Here is a 25,985-nt window from a genome sequence, read left to right as displayed (position 1 = left end):
TTTGTTTGTTTTTTCACGGACTGAGTTTCCTACTACCTACTTGGGCCTGGGTCACAACAACTAATATACTAATCTTGGTGCTTTATAGACTAGAAAGTTTTGGGACACACCAAGAAGTTTTCACAAAATGGTTAGCACGACTGTTTCCCCAAAATGCATTGATTCATTTCAGTAAATTCCACATTCACGATGCCCTATCACCACCCACCATTAAGGCCGGCTATTTGATTTGGAGTAAAACTGTTTCCTGACTTCTTTACACCACCCACATGAAACACAGCTAGTCCTCGACTTACGACATTTCGCTTAGTGACCGTTCGAGGTTACAACGGCACTGAAAAAGTGACTTAGGACTGTTTTTCACACTTACGACTGTTGCGGCATCCCCCCCCGTCACCTGATCAAAATGTAGACGCTGACTCACATTTATGACGGTCGCAGTGTCCCGGGGTCACGTGATCCCCTTTTGCGGCCTTCTGACAAGCAATGTCAATGGGGAAGCCAGATCCATTTAACAACCATGTTACTAATTTAATAACGGCAGTGACTCACTTAAGAACCGTGGCAAGAAAGGCCGTCGAAGGTGGCAAATTCACTTAAATGTCTCCCTTAGCAACATAAACTTTGGGCTCAATTATGGTCGTAAGTCGAGGACTACCTGTACAATCAATCACATATCCAAGAGGAAAACCGACTGGATGACGCTGAAGACCCTTCAGACCCAGGCAAGCCCTCTCTTGACTTATTTTCTCTCACCCAACACGAACTCAGAAATCCATTTTTGGACAGATTTATTTAAGCAGAATATTTCAATCAATCTATGTTTTCCGTCCTTTGCTCTTCAGCTGTGGGGAGGCCTTAGAGACTTTCTCTGCACACCGTAAGCATAACCGTCCTCTCTTCTTGGAAGGAAATTATATAAATTAGTAAGGGGTCAGAAAACGTTCCTCTGATGTTTGCCATTTCAGATGCACCGTTCGCCCGATAGGTTTTCTGGGAGAAGTTATGTACTTCACGAGACCTTGGAGAAGGCCTCCCGTTTGCTCCCACCGCACTCCCTCTGCCTCCTTGGCGGTGCCAGGAGATCTCTCAGTCCCACCCAAAGTCCTGCCCTGTCATTTGATAGAACTTTAAATTGAACGGTCTGTAGAATTCCTGCAGGCGTTGGACAACCTGCAGGTCGATTTTGGGGTGCGGCCGTCCTTTGGACTTCCCCAAACACCGGGGCCTACTGCTCCCTTCCGGTTTCTTCAAGCAAGGGAAGCCCTTGGTTTCATTGAAGTAGAAGTGCTTGTCCGTCACCACGCGCTTGAGGCCCAGGAAGTCTTGGACGCGGCCCATTTCCCCGGCCGGGTCGCTCACCAACCTCTCTCCGCTGACGAAGAGGAATTTGGAAAGAGGGAAGTAACGCAACCAGTGGTCCAGATGTTTCACATAAAGGCCAATCCTGACCGCGCTCCACGTGGTATCAATGAGGCCCATGCTCAGGTTCTTGAAGGCCAAGTTTTGGAAGCTGGGGATGGTAGGGTTCTTGGAAAGGGTCTGTGTGTAGTCAGAAATGGCCCGGGTCACGGGGTTGCGAACCACCACGATCAACTTGGTGTCTCTGGACATATTGTAAATGCGTCGCGGGGCTTCCTTGGTTACAAAATAACTCGGCGTTTTCTCCATGGTGATCTGTCCATCCAAGGTCCTTGGCATCAAGTTTCTGTAGGAATAAAAAGCCAGACAGATTCCTTTAAATAAACACGTTCCATTGTTTTTTTTCAGAACACATTATTATTATTATTATTGTTTGCATTTATATCCCGCCCTTCTCTGAAGACTCAGGGTGGCTTACACTATGTCAAGCAATAGTCTTCATCCATTTGTATATTATATACAAAGTCAACTTATTGCCCCAACAATCTGGGTCCTCATTTTACCTACCTTATAAAGAATGGAAGGCTGAGTCAACCTTGGGCCTGGTGGGGCTTGAACTTGCAGTAATTTATTTATTTATTTATTTATTTATTTATTTATTTAATCAAATTTTTATACCGCCCTATCTCCCGAAGGACTCAGGGCGGTTTACAGCCAGATAAAATACAGAAATCATACACAATAAAAACTAATTGAAACAGTTTATGTCCAGGATGCGAGGGGTCTGTAGATATTTTCACAGCCCTCTTTTTGACTCGTGCAGTATACAGGTCCTCGATGGAAGGTAGGTTGGTAGCAATTGTTTGTTGGTAGCAACAATCAAAAATAGTTTGATTTTATTGTCTATTTGTCTAAGGAGATAGAACAATGGTGTAAATAAAAAGAACTAATTTAAGCTTTGTTGTTAAGGTTTATTATGGCCAAATACTGGATATTAAAGTCCATCTTTATTTGGATCAATTTAAAAACGTAGAAAGAGGATGTAGAAATGTATTTAAAAATGTAGGAACAGAAAATTGAGCCCAGCAGCAAAGAGCCTTGAAGAGGCTTTTAATTAAGCACGGCTTTATTCACATTTGGTTTGTATTTTAAATACTGCAGGCAAGTAATTATTGAAAGATTTCTTCCTTTAAAAGCATCTGCACTTTTCCGTAGAAAAGAGTGACAAGATAGCAGTCTTCCAATATCTCAGAGGCTGCCACAAAGATGAGGGGGCCAACCTACAGTATTCTCCAAAGCACTTGAAGGCAGGACAAGTAGCAATGGACGGACATTAATCTTAGAGGATTAAAAAGCTCATGAGATAAGGAGGGATCCAGGGGTGAAATTCAGCAGGTTCTGGAGAACCACTACGCCGCCTTCGACATGACCTGAGTTTAACTCATAGAATCATCTATTACAATGTACTTCAGCTTCAGTTGCAATAATACATGAGCACACAATAGATTTAAGCTTAATGTGAACCGCTCCAATCTTGATTGCAGAAAATATGACTTCAGTAACAGAGTTGTTAATACTTGGAATACACTACCTGACTCTGTGGTCTCTTCCCAAAATCCCCAAAGCCTCAACCAAAAACTGACTACTATTGACCTCACCCCATTTCTAAGAGGTCTGTGAGGGGCATGCATAAGAGCACAAACGTGCCTACTGTTCCTGTCCCAATGTTTCCTTTTGTTATATCCAATTAATATAGTTATTACATACTCATTCTTATATATATACTTATATATTGTATAGTTATTTCATGCTTATGCTTATATATACTGTGTGACAAAACAAACAAACAAACAAACAAACAAACAAACCAGTAGCAGAAATTTTGAGTAGTTCAGAGAACTGGCAAATACCACCTCTGGCTGGTCCGAGTGGGGAGGGAATGGGGATTTTTCAATATCCTTCCCCCAGGAGTGGGGTGGGCATGGATATTTTGCAATATCCTTCCCCTGGAGTGGGGTGGGAATGGAGATTTTGCAGTATGGCTTCCCCTGCCATGCCCACCAAGCCAAAGAACTGATAGTAAAAAAAAATTGAATTCCACCTCTGGAAGGACCAGGAGACAGGAGACCTTATATCTTCCGGACAAATGGTTGTCCAGTCTCTTCTGAAAAACTTCCAGTGATGGAGCATTCACAGCTTCTGGAGGCAAGTTGTTCCACCGGTTGATTGTTCTCACTGTCGGGGAAATTTCTCCTTAGTTCTAGGTTGCTTCTCTCCTTGATGAGTTTCCACCCATTGCCTGTTGTCTTGCCTTATTCAATTCAAGATAGTGTCTTGAGTTGAATAATTGAATTCAATTGAATAATTGGATAGCATTCAATTGCATAATTCTTCTTCTTTACAATCATTCAGTTGCATTGAATTATTCAATTCAAGAAAGTGTCGTGAACTGAATAGCCAAATACAAGACAGTGTCTTGCTTCTACTGGCAACCCCATCGCACAGAAGGAACTGAATGCCACAAACAAGCCACGACTTCACAACGCATCAGCCAGCTGTGGTTACAGCAGAACACTTGCTCAAAAAGGCAAAAATAACAGATAGGAGCAGAGAACTCATTTTTCTGGTTTGACTAAAAATGCAGAATTATTTTGAATGGGTATTTTTAAGCTGCGTCTCCTGTTGATGATCCTATTCTCCACATATACTTAGATTCTTGAAGAAATTGGGCTCCACTTTTGTCTCTCCCTTCTTCTTCCCATCATGCTGTGCCCAGAATAGAATCGAATCGAATCGAATCGAATCGAATCGAATAGAATAGAATAGAATAGAATAGAATAGAATAGAATTTTATTGGCCAAGGGTGATTGGACACACAAGGAATTTGTCTTGGTGCATATGCTCTCAGTGTACATAAAAGAAAAAGAAAAAAGAAAAAAAATACATCAAAGTTCCACATGAAAAACATTCGTGCACATATTTCCAGGATTTGGTCACAGGGTGACCATTTCCAAGTGGGCAGGACAGCTGTCAACACTTTCAACAAGTTTTTATGGACAAATACAGTTAGCGCTCTCTCTCTCCCTCTCTTTTTCTCTCTCCCCTTTCCTTCTCTCTCTTTCCCTCTCCCTCTCCCTCTTTCTCTCTCTCCTCTCTTTTTCTCTCTCCCCCTCTCCCTCCCTCTCTCTTTCTCTCTCTCCCTCTCTGTCTTTCTCTCCCTTTCTCTTTGTCTCTCTCCCTCTCCCTCCCTCTCTCTTTCTCTTTCTCTCTCCCTCTCTTTCCTTCTCCCTTTCCTCCTCTCCTCTCTCCCTTTCTCTCTCCCTCTCTCTTTCTCTCCCTCTCCCTCTTTGTCTCTCTCCCTCTCCCTCCCTCCCCCTTTCTCCTTCTCCCTGTCCCTCCGCTCCCTCTCTCCCGCTTTCTCTCTCTCCCTCTCTCTTTTTCTCCCTCTCTCTCTTTGTCTCTCTCCTCCCTCTCTCTCCTCCTCTTTCTCTCTCCTTCTCCTCTTTCTCTTTCTCTCTCCTCCTCTCTCTCTCTCCTCTCTCCTTCTCCCTCTCCTCTCCTCTCTCTCTCCTTCTCTCTCTCTCCTCCTCCTCTCTTTCTCTCTCTCCTCTGTCTCTCCTCTCTCCTCCTCTCCTCCTCTCTCTCTCCCTCTTTCTCTCTCTCTCCTCTGTTTCTCTTTCTCTGTTCCCCCCTCTCTCTTTTTCTTTCTCTCTCTCTCTCCCTCCCTCTCTCTGTGTGCATGTGGATGTTTTATATATATAAAAGATATCCCAAGACGTTTTGTGCCAATTAGCCTAATAGAAGTTAGAGGCCAGAAATTAGGATGATTTTACAGAGTTAAATAAGAGAAGCTTTAGATGCATTTGAAATATTTGTTTGTTTCTTTGTTTGTTTCTTTGTTTGTTTGTCACAAAAGTATATATAAGACAGGAACGGTAGGCACGCTGGTGCTCTTATGCACGCCCCTTACAGACCTCTTAGGAATGGGGTGAGGTCAATAGTAGATAGTTTTTGGTTAAAGCTTTGGGGATTTTGGGAAGAGACCACAGAGTCAGGTAGTGCATTCCAGGCATTAACAACTCTGTTACTGAAGTCATATTTTCTGCAATCAAGATTGGAGCGGATATGAAGGAAAAATCCTCTTGCTTTTAAAGAGGTTAGCTTTCCTCTCTCGTCTTTATTTTTAAAAGATCTAAATTGCTTCATGCTTATTCTCAATCCACATTCCTCTCCCCCCTCCCCAAAGCAGGGATTTAAAAAAAAAACATCAAAAGAAAAATCAAAACCAGAGCTGTTTGTCAACTTCCCTCTGATGCTGTGCTGTAGCAGCTTTTTAAATGGGTGTATAAAATCAATTTTTCTCTAAAGCAACGTTCTCTTTCCTGCTTTTTTGAAAGGACATTTTCCAGAATTCCCAGCAAACATTCTTTTAAGTGTTTATACTTATACTTTTTATGACATCTTTTAACTGCATTCCTACTTTAAAGGGAGGCGTGGGAGAGAAACCGAGAGAGGAGGGTTAGGGAACAAAGACAAAAGAAAGTTAGGCAGGGATCAGGGCTGCAGAAACTCTACCATAAATAACCTTTTTGACATGTCATAAAAGCTTCACCTCCTTTTAAATACAGGTTGTCCTCACTTACAACAGTTTGTTTAGTGACCGTTCAAAGTTACAACTGAAAAAAGTGAGTTATTGCCATTTTTCATACTTACAACTCTTGCAGCATCTCCATGATCACGTGGGGCATGATATCCCAAGCAGGTTTGGGACAACCATGCCCTGGATGACTGAGAATCTCCATCGATATTCAGAGGTAAAAAGTTAAGCCTCTGAACACGAGGAAATTGGGAGACTGATTAAATGCCCTCCAGTGTCTCAGCCAGAATAGAATAGAGTAGAGTAGAGTAGAGTAGAGTAGAGTAGAATAGAATAGAATAGAATAGAATAGAATAGAATAGAATAGAATAGAATAGAATAGAATAGAATAGAGCTGGAAGAGACCTTGTAGGTCAACTAGGAAAGAATGAATAGAGCAGAGTAGAGTAGAGTAGAGTAGAGTAGAGTAGAGTAGAGTAGAGTAGAGTAGAGTAGAGTAGAGTAGTGTAGAACAGAACAGAACAGAACAGCACGGCACGGCACAGCACAGCACAGCACAGCACAGCACAGCACAGCATAGCATAGCATAGCATAGCATAGCATAGAATAGAATAGAATAGAATAGAATAACAGAGTTGGAAGGGACCTTGGAGGTCTTCTAGTCCAACCCCCTGCTTAGGCAGGAACACCTTCCATCCTTCCAAGGTCAGTAAAATGAGGACTCAGATTATTGGGGGCAAGATGCTGAAAACCACTGTCAGACCTGCCCCAATCTGACCCCTTAGGAAAGAAAGACCCTCAACTGGGTTGAACACTTTTACTAAAAAGATGTTGGCTGCAATAAAGTCAGGCTAGCTCTGGAATTCATCCGCCAAAAGATACAGAAAGGTTTCTCTTTATCCCAGCCCCCTGCCCCCATGACCAGTCCATATTCAGCCAATCAGAACTCGCCGAGACGTTTTGAGAATGCAGAGATGTTTTGGAGTAGTAGACATTCTTTCTCAGGGTGCCTGGCCTTGGTTTCTGGAGCAAACTGAAACCAAGTTTCCCTTGCTTTTCATCACCTGACATTCCCCCCTCCCTACTTCCCATCACCTACACAGCTTTATTGCCCATGTATCCGACTCCCCCCCACTTCTAGCTTTTGATGGCAGGATGCCTGTGAGGCGCCGAGCCATACCTGGCAGACCTGAGAAACACTTAAGAGAATCCTGTAAAGCACTGTGAAGTGGTATATAAGTCCAAGTGCAATTGCTATTTATCTTGTATTTTCCACTTGTCACGTGACTTGGTGAAATTGAATTAACATGTATTAAATAACTTGGAAAGGGTTTTAAATAGCTTCCCTTGATATTCTAAGATATCTAGGGGGCTGCCAGTCCTTATTTCCCTGCAATTAAAGATATGTACAGAGATGGAGGTTTTCCCAAGGCTAGGAGTGGGGTCTGGTGAGGAGTACTGGAGGCAGGGGGGAGGCTAAACCATGAAAGCTCTACCCCTTCTGTATAAGTACCATGATAACTGGAGACCTGGGCTGCATCAACAGAAGGATAGCTGTTCTGTCCCCCTCGCCTCCGACCGAATGATGGCTTAATTAGCCAGCACTATCAGCTCTGGCAGCAGAATAGCCAGCGTCTGCCAAGAGCCGTCGTTATCTTCCACGACGCTGGTGAGTCACCCAGAAACAAACTTCAGCTCTTAATCAGTGGATTTGCCTGTTACAAAGAGACAGAGCAGCTCTCGCTGCCTTTTATATCCTGTGGGGTGTGGCTCCATAATAATAATAATATTTTAATTTGACTCAGCACTTCCTAGGCCTGCCCCTCCCCTGCTTCTGTTGTTCCCTCCTCTCCTGCCTATGAAACCTAGGATTCAACCAAGCCACATTGCTGTCAGCTGGGTCTGCAGGCGTGGCCTGGGGGGGGAAGAGTCAGGGGTTGGAGGCCTCATTATCTCTTCCACCTGCCCCCCCCAACAATCTGGGTCCTCATTTTACCTACCTCATAAAGGATGGAAGGCTGAGTCAACCTTGGGCTGGGCTTGAACCTGCAGTAATTGCAGGCTGCTGTGTTCTAATAACAGGCTTCTAACAGCCTGAGCTATTACGGCCCCTAATACGGCCCCTAATTTATACATCATTAGTGAGGCTACACTTGGAATACTGCATCCAGTTCTGGTACCCACTATACAAAAAGAATGCTGAGGCTGTAGAAAAAAATGCAGAGAAGAGCAACCAAGATGATAGCAATAGCAATATCACTTAGACCGCTTCACACATCACAGTGCTTCATAGCCCTCTCTAAGCAGTTTACAGAGTCAGCCTATTGCCCCTAACAATCTGGGTCCTCATTTTATCGACCTCAGAAGGATGGAAGGCTGAGTCAACCCTGAGCCGCTCAGGATCAAATTGCTGGCAATCAGAAGAATTAGCCTGCAATACTGCATTCTAACAAGAAGGAAGGAAGGAAGAAAGGAAGGAAGGAAGGAAGGAAGGAAGGAAGGAAGGAAGGAAGGAAGGGCACTTATATACTGCTCCACAGTTCTTCACAACCCTCTCTAAGCCTCTTTCCCCCAACAATCTGGGGTCCTCATTTTACCGACCACAGAAGGATGGAAGGCTGAGTTAATGACAATAGCAATAGCCTTTAGACTTATATACCGCTTCACAGTGCTTCCTAGCAAATCTAAAGCCTTTTAGATTCTTTTTAAAAAACTTTTTAAAAGCATCTTTTACTACCTATTCGCCCGAACCGGTAGTAAAAAAATGCTTTTAAAAAGTTTTTAAAAAGGTTCCCACGATCACGCGTCACAGCTGATCAGCCCCCCACACGCTGTTCTACTTACCTTCCCAAGCCTCCTTTTGGCGTGCCCTGCATATGTGCGGGCACAGCTTGCGTTTGGTGTGCACTGCACAGGCGCACACAGCATGCGTTTGACATGCATGCGCGGCCAGTGAACCAGTAGTAAACCAGTTCAGATTTTATCACTGAGTCTATTGCCCCCAACATTCTGGGTCCTCATTTTACTGACTTTGGAAGGCTGGAAGGCTGAGTCAACCTTGAGCCGGTGAGACTCGAACTGCCCAACTGACGGACGGCAGCTTGCCATCAGCAGAAGTAGTCTGCTGTACTGGCATTCTAACCACTGTGCCACCAAGGCTCTGATGAAGGGTTGCAGGAACAAGTACATCTAGCTAACCTATCGAAGAGCAGGACTAAGAGTGGTATGATAGCAGTCTTCCAGTATTTGAGGGGCTAGTGCAAACAAGAAACAAGGCAACCCATAGCATAACTGATCTTGATAAGATTTTAACAGGTTCTGATGACAATTTGATTAAGAAACTGTATGGATATTTATTAGAAGAAAAACTGGGGGCAGACCAAGTTAAAGAGACTATGATTGCATGGGGGAAGAATTTTGGTCATGGGATAGATTTAGATGCCTGGCAAAAATTATGGATGTATAACTATAAAATGACAATGTCTACAGCATATAAAGAGAATTTGTATAAGATGTTTTACAGGTGGCATTTATCCCCGACGAGAATTGCAAGAATGTTTAAGGACAAATCCAAAAAATGCTGGAAGTGTCATCAGACAACTGGATCATATTACCGTATGTGGTGGACATGTGTTGAAGCGAAAAGATATTGGACTAAGATACACACGTGGTTGGAGAAAATGATTAAAAAACACATAGACTTTAAGCCAGAAGTTTTCTTGTTGGGAATTATTCCTGAGATATATACTAGAGATGTAGAATATTTGATTGTGAATATTATTACAGCAGCCAGGATTGTGTTTGCTAAAAATTGGAAAAATGAGAAATTACCTTTGCAAGATGAAATAATTAGGAAGATGATGGAATGTGCAGAGATGAGTAAATTGACATTTGAAATTAGAGATCAAGAAGATAAGCAATATTATAAAATATGGGACTTATTCTACAATTGGTTAGAAGGGAAAATATGTTAGAATAAGATATTGAAGACACATGTATGAAAGAGACGTGGATTTTGAATTTCCACAAGAAGATTTGTAAACACCCCATCCGCACAATGTAATGGTTTGATGTGAATATTTTTTTTTTGGTTTGTTGTGGAAAATAAAAAGATTTCTTTATAAAAAGAAAAGAAAGCGGTCAACCTATTCTAGTGATGGGATTCAGCCAGTTCGCACCACTTCGGGAGAACCAGCTGTTAACTTTCTGAGCAGTTTGGTAAACCGGTTGTTGGAAGAAATCATTAGGGCAGAGAACCGGTGGTTAAATTACTTGAATCCCACCACTGACCTATTCTCCAAAGGCACCTTATGGCAGAACAAGAAATGGTGGGTGGAAACCAATCAAAGAAAGAAGCAATCTAGAACGAAAGAGAAATTTCCTGAATGCGAGAACAATTCATCAGCGGAACGGCTTGCCTTCAGAAAGTGTGGATGCTTCATCACCGGAGGTTTTCAAAAACAGATTTGGACAAGCATTTGACTGGGATGGCTCATCGCTCGTATTAAAAGATTTGATACTGACACCACGAAAATAACCATACCCTGATTATATTTTCATCCCATTCATTTCTTCCCAGGACTCTTTCTTTTGCTGCCTTCAATTTTCCATGATCTCGGAGAACAGTTGCTTAAATCCCTGGACCGTGGCTTTGCACAGTCTTTGGGAAAGCAGAGGTGGTACCCGCGGCTTTGGTTGTTTTGTTTTGCCGGCTTGCTTTCCTTTCCCTCCGCATATTAACCACTCAGCGAGTATCAGTTGGAATTGAATCAGCCAATAATCAACGGATCAATGCACATCCCGAGCTAGACACAGCAGGCAAAAAAACAAGTCAGGATCTAAGAGAGAGATGGCTGGATGAGCCACAGTCAGTCGTCACGGCTAAAGGATTCGGCAGCTGAAAGCACAAAGAATTAAGACTGCCAAAAAATGAGAAATAAACTTCTATTTTATTTTTTTTTTAACGCTCAAAGAACGGCCTCTGGTTTGCAGAGCCAGATCTGAATTAATTGTGATGGAACGGTTGTCTTAGGTTCTTCGGCACCATCTAAACGGATTAATCCGATGAATCTTTTTAAATATTGCAAGCCGGGTTAAATAAACTGGAGGTCAATAAAGAACAAAGTGTTAATTAATTAACCAAATGAAAGGAAACAAAGGAAGGAAGGAGTGCCAGAAACACCTCTGGGAATGCTTCCTGTCACATCAAGGCCCCTCGTGAAAAAAGAAATTTACTCACACCCCTGGGGAAAAATGATGGTCCCCTAACGATGTCAATTTAACGTTCGCTCTTACAGGTGGTTCTCGAATTACGACACTTCGATTCGCGACCGTTTGAAGTTACAACGGCACTGAAATAAGTGGCTTGGGCTGCTTTTCACACTTATTTATTTATTTATTTTTTATTATTTAAATTTGTATACCGCCCTTCTCCCGAAGGACTCAGGGAGGTTCACAGCCAAGTAAAAAATGCACAATACATTATAAATACAATTAAAATACTAGTAAAAAACTTATTTAAATTGGCCACAATTAAAATTTGGAGATAAAACCCATTAAAAACCCATAACTTAAAAAAACTTAACGACCTTTGCACCATCCCCAAGGTCAGGTGATCAAAATCCAGACCCTTGGTCACAGTGGTGAAATCCTCTGCCGGTCACCACCGGTTCGTTGCCCGTGCATGCGCAGTGCGTGCCAGACACATGCTGTACACACGCGCAGTGCGCACAAAACGTGCGCTGCATGCGTGTGCATGCCCAGTGCATACCAAGCGCATGCTTTGCACGGAAAAAGGAGCTGTTTGAAGGTAAGTAGAATAGAAAGGGGAGGGAAACAGCTGTGCCGTGCTATGTAGATTCGCTAGAAAGCAGGATTTCCTGCTTTCTAGTGAATATAAATCGTGCGGCACAACCAATCGTCGGAAATACCACTTTGGACCAAACGGTAGCTTTTTTTCACTACCGGTTCTCCTGAACCGGTAGTTTTTTTGTTGTTGTTGTTTTTTTAACATTACAAACAGAAAAGAAAATACATTTATTCCACCCTTGTGCTATACATAAAAAAAGGAAGATTTGGGTCTTCGGATATGTCCTCATGATTGCCAAAATCCACGTTCTCGAGGTACAGGTACCGAGGCGTCCAATTTTCCAAGCGCATAGTCCACAAATGGTTTCCAAATCTTCCAGAAAATATCTTCTTTATACACACCACTTCTAATTTTAATATCACATGTCATTTTATCATTTAAAGCTAATTTCCACATTTCAGAATTCCACTCTTCTATTCTAAAAATCACATCTAGTTTCCAATATCTAGCTATTATAATTCTACCTATTATAATCATAATTCTAATCAATTCTTTTTCATATTTTGTTAATTCTATTTCCTTAATTACCAACAATAATATAGTTTCCACTCTCAATGTTATTACTTTCCCCATCATTTCAAATATCATTTTCTCCAATTGTTGCCAAAACTTTTTAACCTTATCACATTTATACCACATATGTTCATAAGTTTTTATCACTGCCGGTTCGCCCAAACCTGAGCGAACCGGTAACATTTCACCCCTGCTTGGCCACTGGTTCATATTGCAGTGTCCCGGGGTCACATGAATCCCTTTTGCGACCTTCTGACCAGCAAAATCAATGCGGAAGCCAAATTCACTTAACGTAGGTGTTACTAACTGAATAACTGCGATGATTCACTTAACCACCGCAGCAAGGAAGGTCGTAAAACGGAGCCAAATTGACTTAACAAATATCTCACTTAGCAGCAGAAATTTTGGGCTCCGTTGAGGTCGTAATCCAAGGGCTACCTGTAAATAACCTCTACCATAGCCAGCCCCACGGCATTTGACTGATTTTTACAGAAAGTTTGTTTGTTTTTTAAAAGACCCTTCCTCAACCCTTCCTCCCAGAGTTTCACGTGGCTGGAGCATCTGCATTTATTTCCAATTCCACAGGAAGAACCAATTAGCAGGGAGGGAGCATGACTTTCACAGCAGAGTCTCTACGATTTCTATTGTTCTCTTTCTTAAAAGCTGGAAGTTAACCGAGAACGGATGGTCAGAACGAGCAGCATTGTAAACAGACCGACGAAGAGAGGCTCACCCATCCTTGTTATCGTTTGGCTCCGTCCACCTGCACTGAATCACTAGGAGACGTATGTACAGGTAGTCCTTGGTTTACGACCACCAATTGAGCCTAAGATTTCTGTTGTTAAGTGAGACATTGGTTAAGTGAGCTGAGCCTTGTTTCATGATCTTCCTTGCCACATTGGTTAACCCAGGGCTCTGCAAACTTGGCTCTTTTAAGACTTGTGGACTTCAATTCCCAGAGTTCCTCAACCAGCTTTGCTGGCTTAAGCGAATCGTGGGATTTGCTAAATTAATCACACGGTTGTTAAGAGAATCTGACTTTGCTTGTTAGAAGGTTGCAAAAGGGGGACCGTCGTTAATATGAAACCAGTTGCCAAGCATCTCTATGTTGATCACATGTCCGCAAGGGTGCTACCATGGTCATAAGTGGTGTGAAAAAATGGTCGTTATGTCACAGTTTTTCAGTGCTGTCGAAACTTCAAACGGTCACTAAATGAACTGTCATAAGTCAAGGACGACCTGCATTTGGGTCGTTGGTGGTTTTTTTCTGCTTTGAAGGAACAACAGCAAAAATAAAATAAAATAAAATAAAATCCGCAGATCAGCGTCTCTTCTGATGATTAAGTGTTGCCTTTCAAAACTCTTACAGTATAAGAGAAATTTCCTGACAGTGAGAACAATTAATCGGTGGAACAACTTCCCTCCAGAAGTTTTAAATGCGCCAACACTGGAAGTTTTTAAGAAGAGATTGGACAACCATTTATTTGAAATGGTATAGCGTTTCCTGTCTGAGCAGGGGGTTGGTCTAGAAGACCTCCAAGGTCCTGTCCAGCTCTGTTATTCTATTCTGCTCTGCTCTGCTCTGCTCTACTCTACTCTTCATTCCAATATTCTATTCTATTCTATTCTATTCTATTCTATTCTATTCTATTTCTATTTCTATTTCTATTTCTTATTCCTATTCTTATTCTTATTCTATTCCTGATTCTATTCTATTCTATTCTATTCTATTCTATTCTATTCTATTCTATTCTATTCTATTCTATTCTATTCTATTCATTATTCTTATTCTATTCTATTTCTTATTCTATTCCTGATTCTATTCTTTTCCTGATTCTATTCTTCTATTCTATTCTATTCTATTCTATTCTATTCTATTCTCTATTCTATTCCTGATTCTATTCTCTTCTATTCTATTCTCTTCTGTTGTATTCTATTCATTATTCTATTCTATTCTTCTTGATTCCAATATTCTATTCTATTCTATTCTATTCTATTCTATTCTATTCTATTCATTATTCTTATTCTATTCTATTTCTTATTCTATTCCTGATTCTATTCTTTTCCTGATTCTATTCTATTCTATTCTATTCTATTCTATTCTATTCTATTCTATTCTATTCTATTCTATTCTATTCTTATTCTTATTCTGTTCTATCCTATTCTATTTCTTATTCTTATTCTCTTCCTGACTCTATTCTCTTCTATTCTCTTCTGTTGTATTCTATTCATTATTCTATTCTATTCTTCTTGATTCCAATATTCTATTCTATTCTATTCTATTCTATTCTATTCTATTCTATTCTATTCTATTCTATTCTATTCTGACCAGACGTCCCGCTTTTGGCGGGACAGTCCGGCTTTTTAATAATTTGTCCCGCGGCAATTCCAAAAAGTCCCAATTTTTTTTTTGTTTCACTCCCATTCTGAAAATGGGAGGCGGCAACGCAAGAGGAAGAAGCGGAGAAGGGGGAGTGGCAGAGAAGGGGGCGCGAGAGGGAGGAGAGACGCCGCTTGACTTCACCCGAGAGGAAGAGAAGAGCCGAGAGGAGAGCCGAGCCTGCCTGGAAGAGCGGAGAAGCAGCAGCCGCTCCTCCTTCAGGCAGGTGGCAAGACTCAGCGCATGCGCAGCCCCTCCACCCCGTCAATGGTGTCCCGCTTTGCCATTGCTGAAATCTGGTCACTCTATTCTATTCATTATTCTATTCTGACTCTATTCTATTCTTCTTGATTCCAATATTCTATTCTATTCATTATTCTATTCCTATTCTTATTCTTATTCTCTTCCTGACTCTATTCTATTCTCAAACTGAGAAGACAGAAGCCTTCACTGAAAACCTACAGAAATAAAACATTTGCCTCAGTTTTGTGGCCTCAGTGACACCTCTCCTTCCACCATTTTCACGCAGTTTTGCCCATACAGAGGGTTACGTTCTCCCTGAAGTCTAGAAGCAGCGCCTTTTCCAAAGGCAGAACTCAAGATTAATGGGGGACAGAACCTTTTTTTTGTACCAGAAATGTAAACTAGGCTGGGGAGAGGAGGGGATCCATTTGAAAAGAGGGTGGGCAAAGGGCTGGAGAGACCTGGGCCATTTTTTCCTCCCTCTGGAAACAAGAGAACTTCCCACATCAGCATATCAATTGCAAGATACAGACGGGGAAGGGGGCCTGTGGAAACAAGGGGGTCTTTGTGGAAGCAGGAAAATCACTTTCTGGAACGCTCCTGTGGAGCTAAAATGGGCCTTCTCCAGATTGTACTGAATGGCCCAGAATAGTGGAGCTGTCCCTTAGCAGCTGTGGGAAGACTCCTGATCAGTAGTGGGTTTCTATTTTATTTATTTATTTATTTGTCAAACACAACAATATATATAAGTATATAATAACTATATGAAATTGTATACAATCAAAGGGAACATTAGGACAGGAAACGGTAGGCACGCTGGTGCTCTTATGCACGCCCCTTACAGACCTCCTAGGAATGGAGTGAGGTCAATAGTAGATAGTTTTTGGTTAAAGCTTTGGGGATTTTGGGAAGAGACCACAGAATTAGGTAGTGCATTCCAGGCATTAACAACTCTGTTACTGAAGTCATATTTTCTACAATCAAGATTGGAGCGGTTCACATTAAGCTTAAATCTATTGTGTGCTCGTGTATTGTTGCAATTGAAGCTGAAGTAGTCTTCAACAGGAAGGACATTGTAATAGATGATTCTATGAGTTAAGCTCAGGTCGTGTCGAAGGGGGCGGAGTTCTAAATTTTCTAAACCCAGGATTTCAAGTCTGGTGGCATAAGGTATTTTGTTGTGATCAAAGGAGTGGAGAACTCTTCTTGTAAAATATTTCTGGACACGCTCAATTGTATTAATGTCCGAAATGAAGTGTGGGTTCCAGACAGGCGAGCTGTAATTGAGAATTGGTCTAACAAATGTTTTGTATGCTCTGGTTAGTAGTGTAATCTTTCTGGAGAAGAAGCTATGCAAGATTAGGTTTACAATTTCAATTTAGTTTGCTATCAATTTGCTTGTGCGCAGGCACACTTGTGCGTCCGACGCTCCTGTGGAGCTAAAATGGGCCTTCTCCAGATTGTACTGAATGGCCCAGAATAGTGGAGCTGTCCCTTAGCAGCTGTGGGAAGACTCCTGATCAGTAGTGGGTTTCTATTTTATTTATTTATTTATTTGTCAAACACAACAATATATATAAGTATATAATAACTATATGAAATTGTATACAATCAAAGGGAACATTAGGACAGGAAACGGTAGGCACGCTGGTGCTCTTATGCACGCCCCTTACAGACCTCCTAGGAATGGAGTGAGGTCAATAGTAGATAGTTTTTGGTTAAAGCTTTGGGGATTTTGGGAAGAGACCACAGAATTAGGTAGTGCATTCCAGGCATTAACAACTCTGTTACTGAAGTCATATTTTCTACAATCAAGATTGGAGCGGTTCACATTAAGCTTAAATCTATTGTGTGCTCGTGTATTGTTGCAATTGAAGCTGAAGTAGTCTTCAACAGGAAGGACATTGTAATAGATGATTCTATGAGTTAAGCTCAGGTCGTGTCGAAGGGGGCGGAGTTCTAAATTTTCTAAACCCAGGATTTCAAGTCTGGTGGCATAAGGTATTTTGTTGTGATCAAAGGAGTGGAGAACTCTTCTTGTAAAATATTTCTGGACACGCTCAATTGTATTAATGTCCGAAATGAAGTGTGGGTTCCAGACAGGCGAGCTGTAATTGAGAATTGGTCTAACAAATGTTTTGTATGCTCTGGTTAGTAGTGTAATCTTTCTGGAGAAGAAGCTATGCAAGATTAGGTTTACAATTTCAATTTAGTTTGCTATCAATTTGCTTGTGCGCAGGCACACTTGTGTGCGTCCGACGCTCCTGTGCATGCGTAGAAGCGTCTGGGAGGATGGGCGGAGCCTCCTGCCGCCGCCGCTGCCAGTTTGCCCGATCTGGGATAAACCGGTAGCAACCCATCACTGCTCCTGATGTCCAACTTCCTGCCAGGATGGTACAGGTAGTCCTCGACTTACAACAGTCCACTTAGTGACCATTCAAACTTACAACGGCACTGAACAAGGGGAGCATTTTATCAGGTCCACCTGATCCGCCAGTTGCGCCCCTTCCTTGACCGGGACGCCTTACGCACAGTCACTCACGCCCTCATCACTTCCCGCCTGGACTATTGCAATGCTCTCTACATGGGGCTCCCCTTGAAGAGCACCAGGAGGCTCCAGTTAGTCCAGAATGCGGCTGCGCGGGTGATAGAGGGAGCATCGCGTTGCTCCCATATAACACCCATCCTGCGCGGCCTACACTGGCTACCGGTAGTCTTCCGGGTGCAATTCAAGGTCTTGGTTACCACCTTTAAAGCGCTCCATGGCTTAGGATACCTTCGAGACCGCCTTCTGCCGCCGATTGCCTCCCAACGACCTGTGCGCTCCCACACAGTGGGCCTCCTCAGGGTGCCGTCGACCAAGCAATGCAGTTTGGCAACCCCCAGGGGGAGGGCCTTCTCTGTGGCGGCACCAGCCCTGTGGAACGAGCTTCCTCCGGGATTACGACAACTCCCCGACCTCTGGACCTTCAAACATGAACTGAAGACTCTATTATTTTAGCGCGCTGGACTAGCCTAAGATAAAATGTTTTAGCAAATTTTAATGGGGTTTTATTAGTTTTTACTGTTTTAGTGATCAGGCCATGATAATATTTAGTTTTAACTGGGTTTTAATGCTTATTTATTATATTGTTTTAATATGCCTGTGAACCGCCCTGAGTCCTACGGGAGATGGTGCGGTATATAAGTTTGATTAATAATAATAATAATAATAATAATAATAATAATAATAATAATAATAATAACAACAACAACAACAACAACAACAACAACAACAACAACAACAACGTGACTTATGACCGGTTTATTTTCACTGTTGTGACCGTTGCACCATCCTCCTGTTCACGTGATCCAAATTCGGACGCTTGGCAAATTGGTTCATACTTAACAAGGTCACGTGATCCCCTTTTGCGACCTTCTAAAAAACAAACTCATGGGGGAAGCGAGACTCACTTAACAACCAGGTTGCTAACTTATCAACCGCCGTAATTCATTTAACAACGGTGGCAGTAAAGATCGTAAAACGAGGCAAAACTCACCTTAGCAAGGGTCTCGCTGAGCAACATAATTTTTGGGTAGTTGTACATCGAGGACTGCCTATTTTCTACTTTATCGAATGGAATATGCTTTAACACCCTAATACAAAAAAGAAGTTGAGACTTTGGAAAAAGCTCAGAGAAGAGCCATTACAACAGTGATGGGTAACCTTTTTTGCCATCGCGTGCCAAAAGCAGAGGAAACGCCGGGGTGGGGGGCGTGTCGCATACACATGTTCCCATGCCCATAATTTAATGCGCCCCCCCGGCCTGCGCATGCGTGTGTGACTCCCCCATGCTCCCTTCACTTTGGGCACGTGATGGCATGATGGACCCAGTAGGCATGTTTTTCACTGTTCCCAGGCTCCAGAGCAGTGGTGGGTTTCAAATTTTTTTACTACCAGTTCTGTGGGTGTGGCTTAGTGGGTGTGGTGTGGCTTGGTGGGCGTGGCAGGGGAGGGATACTGCAAAATCCCCATTTCCTCCCAATCAGCTGGGACTTGGGAGGCAGAGAATAGATGGGGGAGGGGACAGTCAGAATTTTTACTACCAGTTCTCTGAACTACTCGAAATTTCTGCTACCGGTTCTCCAGAACTGGTCAGAATCTGCTGAAACTCACCTCTGCTCCAGAGGCTTTCTAGGAGCCTGGGGAGGGCGAAAACGGTCTCCCTACCCAGAGGCCCTCCACAGGCCAAAAACAGCCTGTTTCCTGACTTCCAGTGGGCCTGGAAGGGCCGAAAATCAGCTGGCCGGTGCACACATGTGCACCAAAGCTGAGGTAGGGCAACGCTCGAGTGTCCATCGATATGGCTTTGTGTGCCACCTGTGGTACACTTACAATAGGTTCGCCATCATGGGACTAAGATGACCAAAGGCTTGGAGACTAAAACATGAAGAACGGTTGTAGGTTTTGGGTTTGGCTAGTGACTAGTCTAAATAAAAGAATAGTTAGGGGTGACATGATAGCAGTATTCCAGTATTTGAGGGGCTGCCACAAAGAAGAGGGGGGCAAATTATTCTCCAAAGCCCCAGAGGGCAGGACAAGGAACAATGGATGGAAACAAATCAAAGAGAGAAGCAACCTGCAATCAAGGAGAAACTTCCTAACAGTGGGGACAATTAACCAGTGGAACAGCTGGCCTCCAGAAATCGTGGGCGCTTCATCACTGGAGGCTTTTAGGAAGAGAGTAGACAGTCACTTGTCTGAGATTGTATAGGTTCTCCTGCTTGAGCAGAGGGCTGGACTAGAAGACCTCCAAGGTCCCTTACAGCTCATTCATTCTATTCAATGAATGGTAATTAGTAATAATAAAAAAAACAGAAGGAGAATTAATTCCTTGATATTCTGGGAATAACTAGAACGCTAGGTCTACAAGGACACTGTTTTGTGGCGTATTAATGGTGCACAATCCCCATGGCTGCCGTTCAAGCAGGCGTAACCCGTCCTTCACCAACAGGAAATCCCCTTCTCCCTCCTAATGGCTTCCTTTCTCTCCCACCCACCAGCCCTTGGCTCTCCCAGCGTTTCCCTTGAGCTCTTTTCAGAAAAGCAGCCCCGGAGGAAAAGGCCCGTAGGGACCTCACCACCGATGAATCCCTAGCTGGGTCATTCTCCCAAGAATGGGAGCAAGGAGGGTGGGCAGCTTTTTTGCAAATGAGGCCAGAAGGTTTCCAAGTCAGCTCAGCCCTACGAGCTAATTGGCTTGAAGAGGCTGAACCGGGATGCATTAATGGAGACTGAAATGAGGCGATGATATTATACCGCCTTTGGCAGAAAAGCTAACCTCCCTTTTCCTGCCTCAAGGAGGTCCCCGTTTTGAGACAGGACCACTCCAGACAAGGGGAAGAAAGAATGTATGAATGGTCCCTCCCCTTCCTTTCTGCCAATCCGGTAATCTGCCCCCTCTCTCCCTAATTAGACTTTGATACAAGGAAAGAAAGGAGAAGGTCAGCCATGCCTTTCCTTCCTGCGTGCAAAAAAACCCCCAACAACAATAGGCTAAACAATCATCCTTTGGGAACGGAGGCTGTTTTGGAAGGCAGAGACAAAGCCGGCATTCCGAGGGGCAAGCAGACCCAAGGGCCAGTTGGCACCCAGTGGACTCATTCGTGCCAGATTTCATGCAAAAAATAGTTCACGTGGGAGGTAACCAGAGGGTGAGTAATATTAGCCGTCAATCAATCTAGAATAGAGCTGGAAGGGACCTTGGAGGTCTTCTAGTCCAACCCCTTGCTCAAGCAGGAGATCCTATATCCATGGTGGCGAACCTAATGGCACGTGTGCCAGAGGTGGCACGCAGAACCTACTCTGCGGGAACCCCAGCTGTCACCCAGCCCAGCTCTATCGTGCACGCGTGCGTGTCTCCTGCCAGCCAGTTGGTCTTCAGGTCTCTGCCGCGCATGCGCAGGGAGTTGCTCGCATTGCATTTTGGGGGTTTGCGTGCGCGCTTTTGGCATTCGGTGCCAAAAAGGTTAGCCATCACTGTCCTATACCATTTCAGATAGCTGACTGTCCAGTCTCTTCTTAAAAACCTCCAGCTCACATGAGCGTGTGATGCTTCTGTGCATGCAGAGACGTCTGGGCAGGTAGGTGGAGCCTCCCACTGCTGCTACCAGTTCACTTGAACTGGGGCAAACCGGTAGCAACCCACCACTGATTGTATTGCTAACTAGGACATACAAAACTTTTGCCAGACCAATTCTCGAATACAGCTCGTCTGCCTGGAATACACACTGCATATTGGACATTAATACAGTTGAGCGGGTCCAGAGGTATTTCCTCTACTCACATTAGAATTCCCTATGCCACCAGGCTCAAAATTATTTTGGCTTTGAACAATCTGGAACTGCGCTGCCTGCGGTCCGATCGAAGCATAGTACACAAAATTGTCCGCTACAACATCTTGCCTGTCAATGACTTCTTCAGCTTCAACTACAATAATACACGGGCAAACAATTGATACAAGCTTAAGATAAACCACTCCAAACTCGAAAGCAGAAAATACGACTTCAGCAACAGAGTGGTTGCTCTACTTGACTCCATTGTTACATCCTCAAACCCTCACAGCTTCAACCTCAAACTGTCTACCGTGGACCTCACCCCATTCCTAAGAGGTCCGTAAAGGGAGGCGTACATAAGTGCACCAGCTGGCCTACCGTCCCTGTCCTACTGTCCCTATTTATCTGTACTTACTTCCTTTTTTATGTTTATGTTTATACCTATACCTGCTATCTTGTACATGTTTATATTGGAAATTAATACAATGAGCGTGTCCAGAAATATTTCACAAGAAGAGTCCTCCACTCCTCTGCTCGCAAGAAAATACCTTATGCCACCAGGCTTGAAATTCTGGGTTTAGAAAATTTAGAACTACACTGTCTTCGGTATGACCTCAGCATAGCTCATAAAATCATCTGCTACAATGTCCTTACTGTCAAAGACTACTTCAGCTTCAACTACAACAATACACCAGCACACAATAGATACAAACTTAAAGTGAACCGCTCCAAAGTCGATTGCAGAAAATACGACTTCAGCAACAGAGTGGTCAATGCCTGGAATGCACTACCTGACTCTGTGGTTTCATCTCCAAATCCCCAAAACTTTAACCTTAGACTGTCTACTATTGACTTCACCCCATTCCTAAGAGGTCTGTAAGAGGCGTGCATAAGTGCATCAGTGTGCCTACCGTCCCTGTCCTAATGTTTTCTTTAGCTGTATTCTGTTGTGCTTCGCCTGCCCTCCTCTCCTCAGCCGAGCCCCTCCCATCTCCTGCTATCTGAGTCAGAGTCTGATAATGAAGAGGAACGGCCTGGCATGCCTCCAGCCCCCAGCCCTGGCACCATGCCCAGACAGAATGTCAGGAATGAGCAAACAAACCTCCCTCCTACAGCGTGTGAGCACGAAGCCAGCCACGTGCTAGAATTGCCGGCAGCAGATCAGGAGGATGGAAAGTCACAGTGGACGGATCCCCGCTTCTGGAGAATGGAGAGGCGATGTCAGCAAAAGGAAGGGAGGGGCAGGCCTGGATAAGTGCTGAGTCATGGAGCCACACCCCATGGCCTATATAAAGGATCTGCTTTTTGGCATTCCTTGAGTCAAGCAAAGTCTCATCTGGTTGCTGAAGTCACACCTTGGATTCCTGCCTGCCCTGAGAACTCTGACAGGAATTTGGCAAAGCTGCAGAGGCTTCGTGGCCACATTTGATACAGACTTCCCAGACCTGGCCAACGGAGGGGGAGTGGGACACGACATCTTCATTTTATGTGTTCAATTCATGCTTATATATATTATTTAATATGTATTTGACAAATAAAATAAAATAAATAAATAAATAAATAAATGTTTGACAAACAAAATAAATAAATATGGGGCATCTCTTCTGAAAACAGACCAAGCAGCAGCATTTTAAGAAGGGATCCCCGTCATATCATTTGAGCACATTTGATGCCCTGTGGAGAACGATACCATGTGTGTCACAGGTGTACAAGAGAGATGGACTCTTCCCAAAGAGGCTCCTCCAACTGGGATTCACGCTGCCTTTGTGTTAATCGAACGGAATCAATTTAAAGCAAAAACAGAAGTCAATGATGCCAGGGAGGTCATAACCTGGAAGCAGTTCTGGCTATGGGCTGGGAAAAGAGGGGAGGGGGAGGGAGAAGGATGTGTGCTTTTCTTCTTCAAGTTATTTGTTTTAAAGATCTAGAAGAGGGGTAGGCAACCTCTTTATACCTAACACCCACTTTTGTATCTCTGTTAGTAGTAAAATTTTCTAACCGCCCGCCGGTTCCACAATAATGCGCCGTGTATCGTCGTCTGCACATGCCTCTCGCACATCGTGGATTGGGTTGGAGGGGGCCAGCTACCAGCTCTGCTTGTCTGTTACAGCTGGGTGGTGTGGGGGGGGGAGATGCACGAGCTATTCTGGGACAAGGCTCTTTTGTTTGCGGTCGCACTAGAGCGCCATTTAGTTTCACTTACGTAACATGAACTAAACTTATGCGCGGGCGATACAAATAGTATATTTTCAGAAATGTAAATTGTCATGGGGAATTTTATGAAAACCTAGTTAAAATGTTTTAAAATAATGCCATGAATTTTTTTTTAAAAAGTCAATTAAATTTTAAAAAAAGGAAAGTGCTTCAGTATCGGACAAAACCCCTGCCGCCTACCATGAAAGCTGGAGTGCCCACTAGTGGTCGGTAGGGATCAGGTTGACTACCACTGATCTAGAAGGATTTGGCGGAAGGATCTATTTAAAACTTGATTTTGAGAATGGAAAAAGAGTTCCAAAGTTTTATTTATTTAGCGTTTTCAAGTCATTGTTGGCTCCTGGCCACTGCCTGGACAAGTCTCCATAGATTTCTTGGCAGGTTTTCAGAAGTGGTTTGCCACTGCCTGTTCCTAGGGGTGCAAGGGAGTGGCTGGCCCGAGGTCACCCAGCAGGCTTTGTGCTCATGGCAGGGTTAGAACTCGTTTCTAGCCCAGTACTTTGACGACTACATCAAACTGGCTCTAAAGATTTTACATAAACAAAACAAATCTTTTTTTGAAACAACTTTGAAAAAATTGGGAGAGTGGCAAACAAACAAAACAAGAAATGAAAACGAAATCTACTTTAAACTCATCATTAAGTATAGCTTTGTCTTCAGCCAGCAATGTGATACAGAGGGATCAGTGGTGGCTTTCAAATTTTTTTACTACCGGTTCTGTGGGTGTGGCTTGGTGGGCGTGGCATGGCTTAGTGGTGTGGCTTGGTGGGCGTGGCAGGAGAAGGATACTGTAAAATCTCCATTCCTGCCCCACTCCAGGGGAAGCATACTGTAAAATCTCCATTTCCTCCTGATCAGCTGGGACTTGGGAGGCAGAGAGTAGATGGGGGCGGGGCCAGTCAGAATTTTTACTACTGGTTCGCCGAACTACTCAAAATTTCTGCTACCGGTTCTCCAGAACTGGTCAGAACCTGCTGAAACCCACCTCTGAGAGAGATACAATCAAGATCAAATGAGGTACTATTACCACTCTATAAAGCCTTAGTAAGACCACACCTAGAATCCTGCATCCAGTTTTGGTCCCCACACTATAAAAAAGATGTTGAGACCCTAGAAAAAAGTGCAGAGAAGAGCAGCCGAGATGATTAGGGGGCCGCTGGGGGCTACCATATATAAAGAACGGTAGCAGGAACTGGGCATGGCTAGTCTAGTGAAGAGAAGGACCAGGGGAGACAGGATAGCAGCCTTCCAATATTTGAGGGGCTGCCACAGAGAGGAGGGGGTCAAGCTATTTTCCAAAGCATCCAAAGGCCAATTAAGGAATAATGAATGGAAACTGACCAAGGAGAGATTCAACCTGGAAATAAGGAGGAATCTTCTGACAGTGAGACCAATCAACCCATGGAACAGAAGTTGCCTTCAGAAGTGTGCTTGTGTTAAAGTGAATTTTCCCTGTTATTCTGAGGTGGTCAAACAACATATTGGTGTATGTTTTTTTTTTTTTTTTTGGTTTTTATGCACCAGCTGTGCAGGGGAGAAAGATACCACAAATATCTCTGGCATCAAACTAGAGAAACTGAATTTAAACGCAGGCCTTCAGTTCTCCTCTTACTCGCAACTGACAGATAAAATTAAGTCAGAAGACAAAAAGAAACCTCGCTGATCAGCCGTGATAGGTACACGAGTCAAATCAAGAAGTTTTGTGATCTCAATTTCATCTTGGTTTTTGTTAATCAAGACCAGTGGTTAAAAGGGCTTCGAAGGAACAATGATGTCTCACAATCACAGCTGCACAGAAGTCACAACGTGCTTGGCTCGGTGTGGCAGTATGCACGCGTCTGTTAAGGAATTAATTCCTGAATTCTGGAAAAACAACATAGCTCCTGAATTTTAACTGAAAGCGTTGAAATTCCCCAAAGAAAAGTTTTGATATTGAGCTAGACTTTTAGACCAATGCATTGATTTCTTTTTCATCTCTCAACACCACAGGCCCTGTCCAGTAGTGGGTTCCAAATTTTTTTACTACCAGTTCTGTGTGTGTGATTTAGTTGGCATGGCATGGCTTGGTGGGCGTGGCTTGGTGGGTGTGGCAGGGGAAGGTTACTGCAAAAGCCCCATTTCCTCCCAATCAGCTGGGACTTGGGAGGCAGAGAATAGATGGGGGTGGCGCCAGTCAGAATTTTTTACTACCGGTTCTCCAAACTACTCAAAATTTCCGCTACCGATTCTCCAGAACTGGTCAGAATCTGCTAGAACCCACCTCTGGCCCTGTCCTATTGTAATTGCATTTTCTCCAAACACCAAAACATGCCCTTGTTCTCAAAGGGTGAAATGTTGAAAGAGCCCTTGGAGATGATGGTGGGAAGCAAGATTCATGGGGTTTTTCTTGACCCTCAAAATAATGCTTAATTCTACGGGCAGCATCTTGTCCTGGTAGATAGATATTCAGGTAGCAACCAGTCCATGGGTATAGAACTGTCTGAGGATGTGTT

At 43.4% G+C, this 25,985-nt stretch overlaps 1 protein-coding gene across 1 annotated transcript in view; it reads right to left on the bottom strand.

The window, feature by feature from the left end:
• Positions 1-774: 774 nt before the first annotated feature.
• The window catches only part of HS3ST6 (heparan sulfate-glucosamine 3-sulfotransferase 6), a 91,126-nt gene continuing 65,915 nt past the window's right edge, over positions 775-25,985 (bottom strand). The window contains exon 2 of the mRNA XM_058156912.1: positions 775-1,708. Within this exon, the coding sequence (XP_058012895.1) occupies positions 1,090-1,708 (619 nt within the window). The 3' untranslated portion in view covers positions 775-1,089. The remainder of the gene's footprint in view (positions 1,709-25,985) is intronic.

The sequence above is a fragment of the Ahaetulla prasina genome, chromosome 14 (genome assembly GCF_028640845.1).
Source record: "Ahaetulla prasina isolate Xishuangbanna chromosome 14, ASM2864084v1, whole genome shotgun sequence".
In the NCBI taxonomy this organism is placed as follows: Eukaryota; Metazoa; Chordata; class Lepidosauria; order Squamata; family Colubridae; genus Ahaetulla; species Ahaetulla prasina.
Note: the sequence above shows the minus strand (reverse complement) of the source record. Positions and strands in the feature narration are given on the sequence as shown.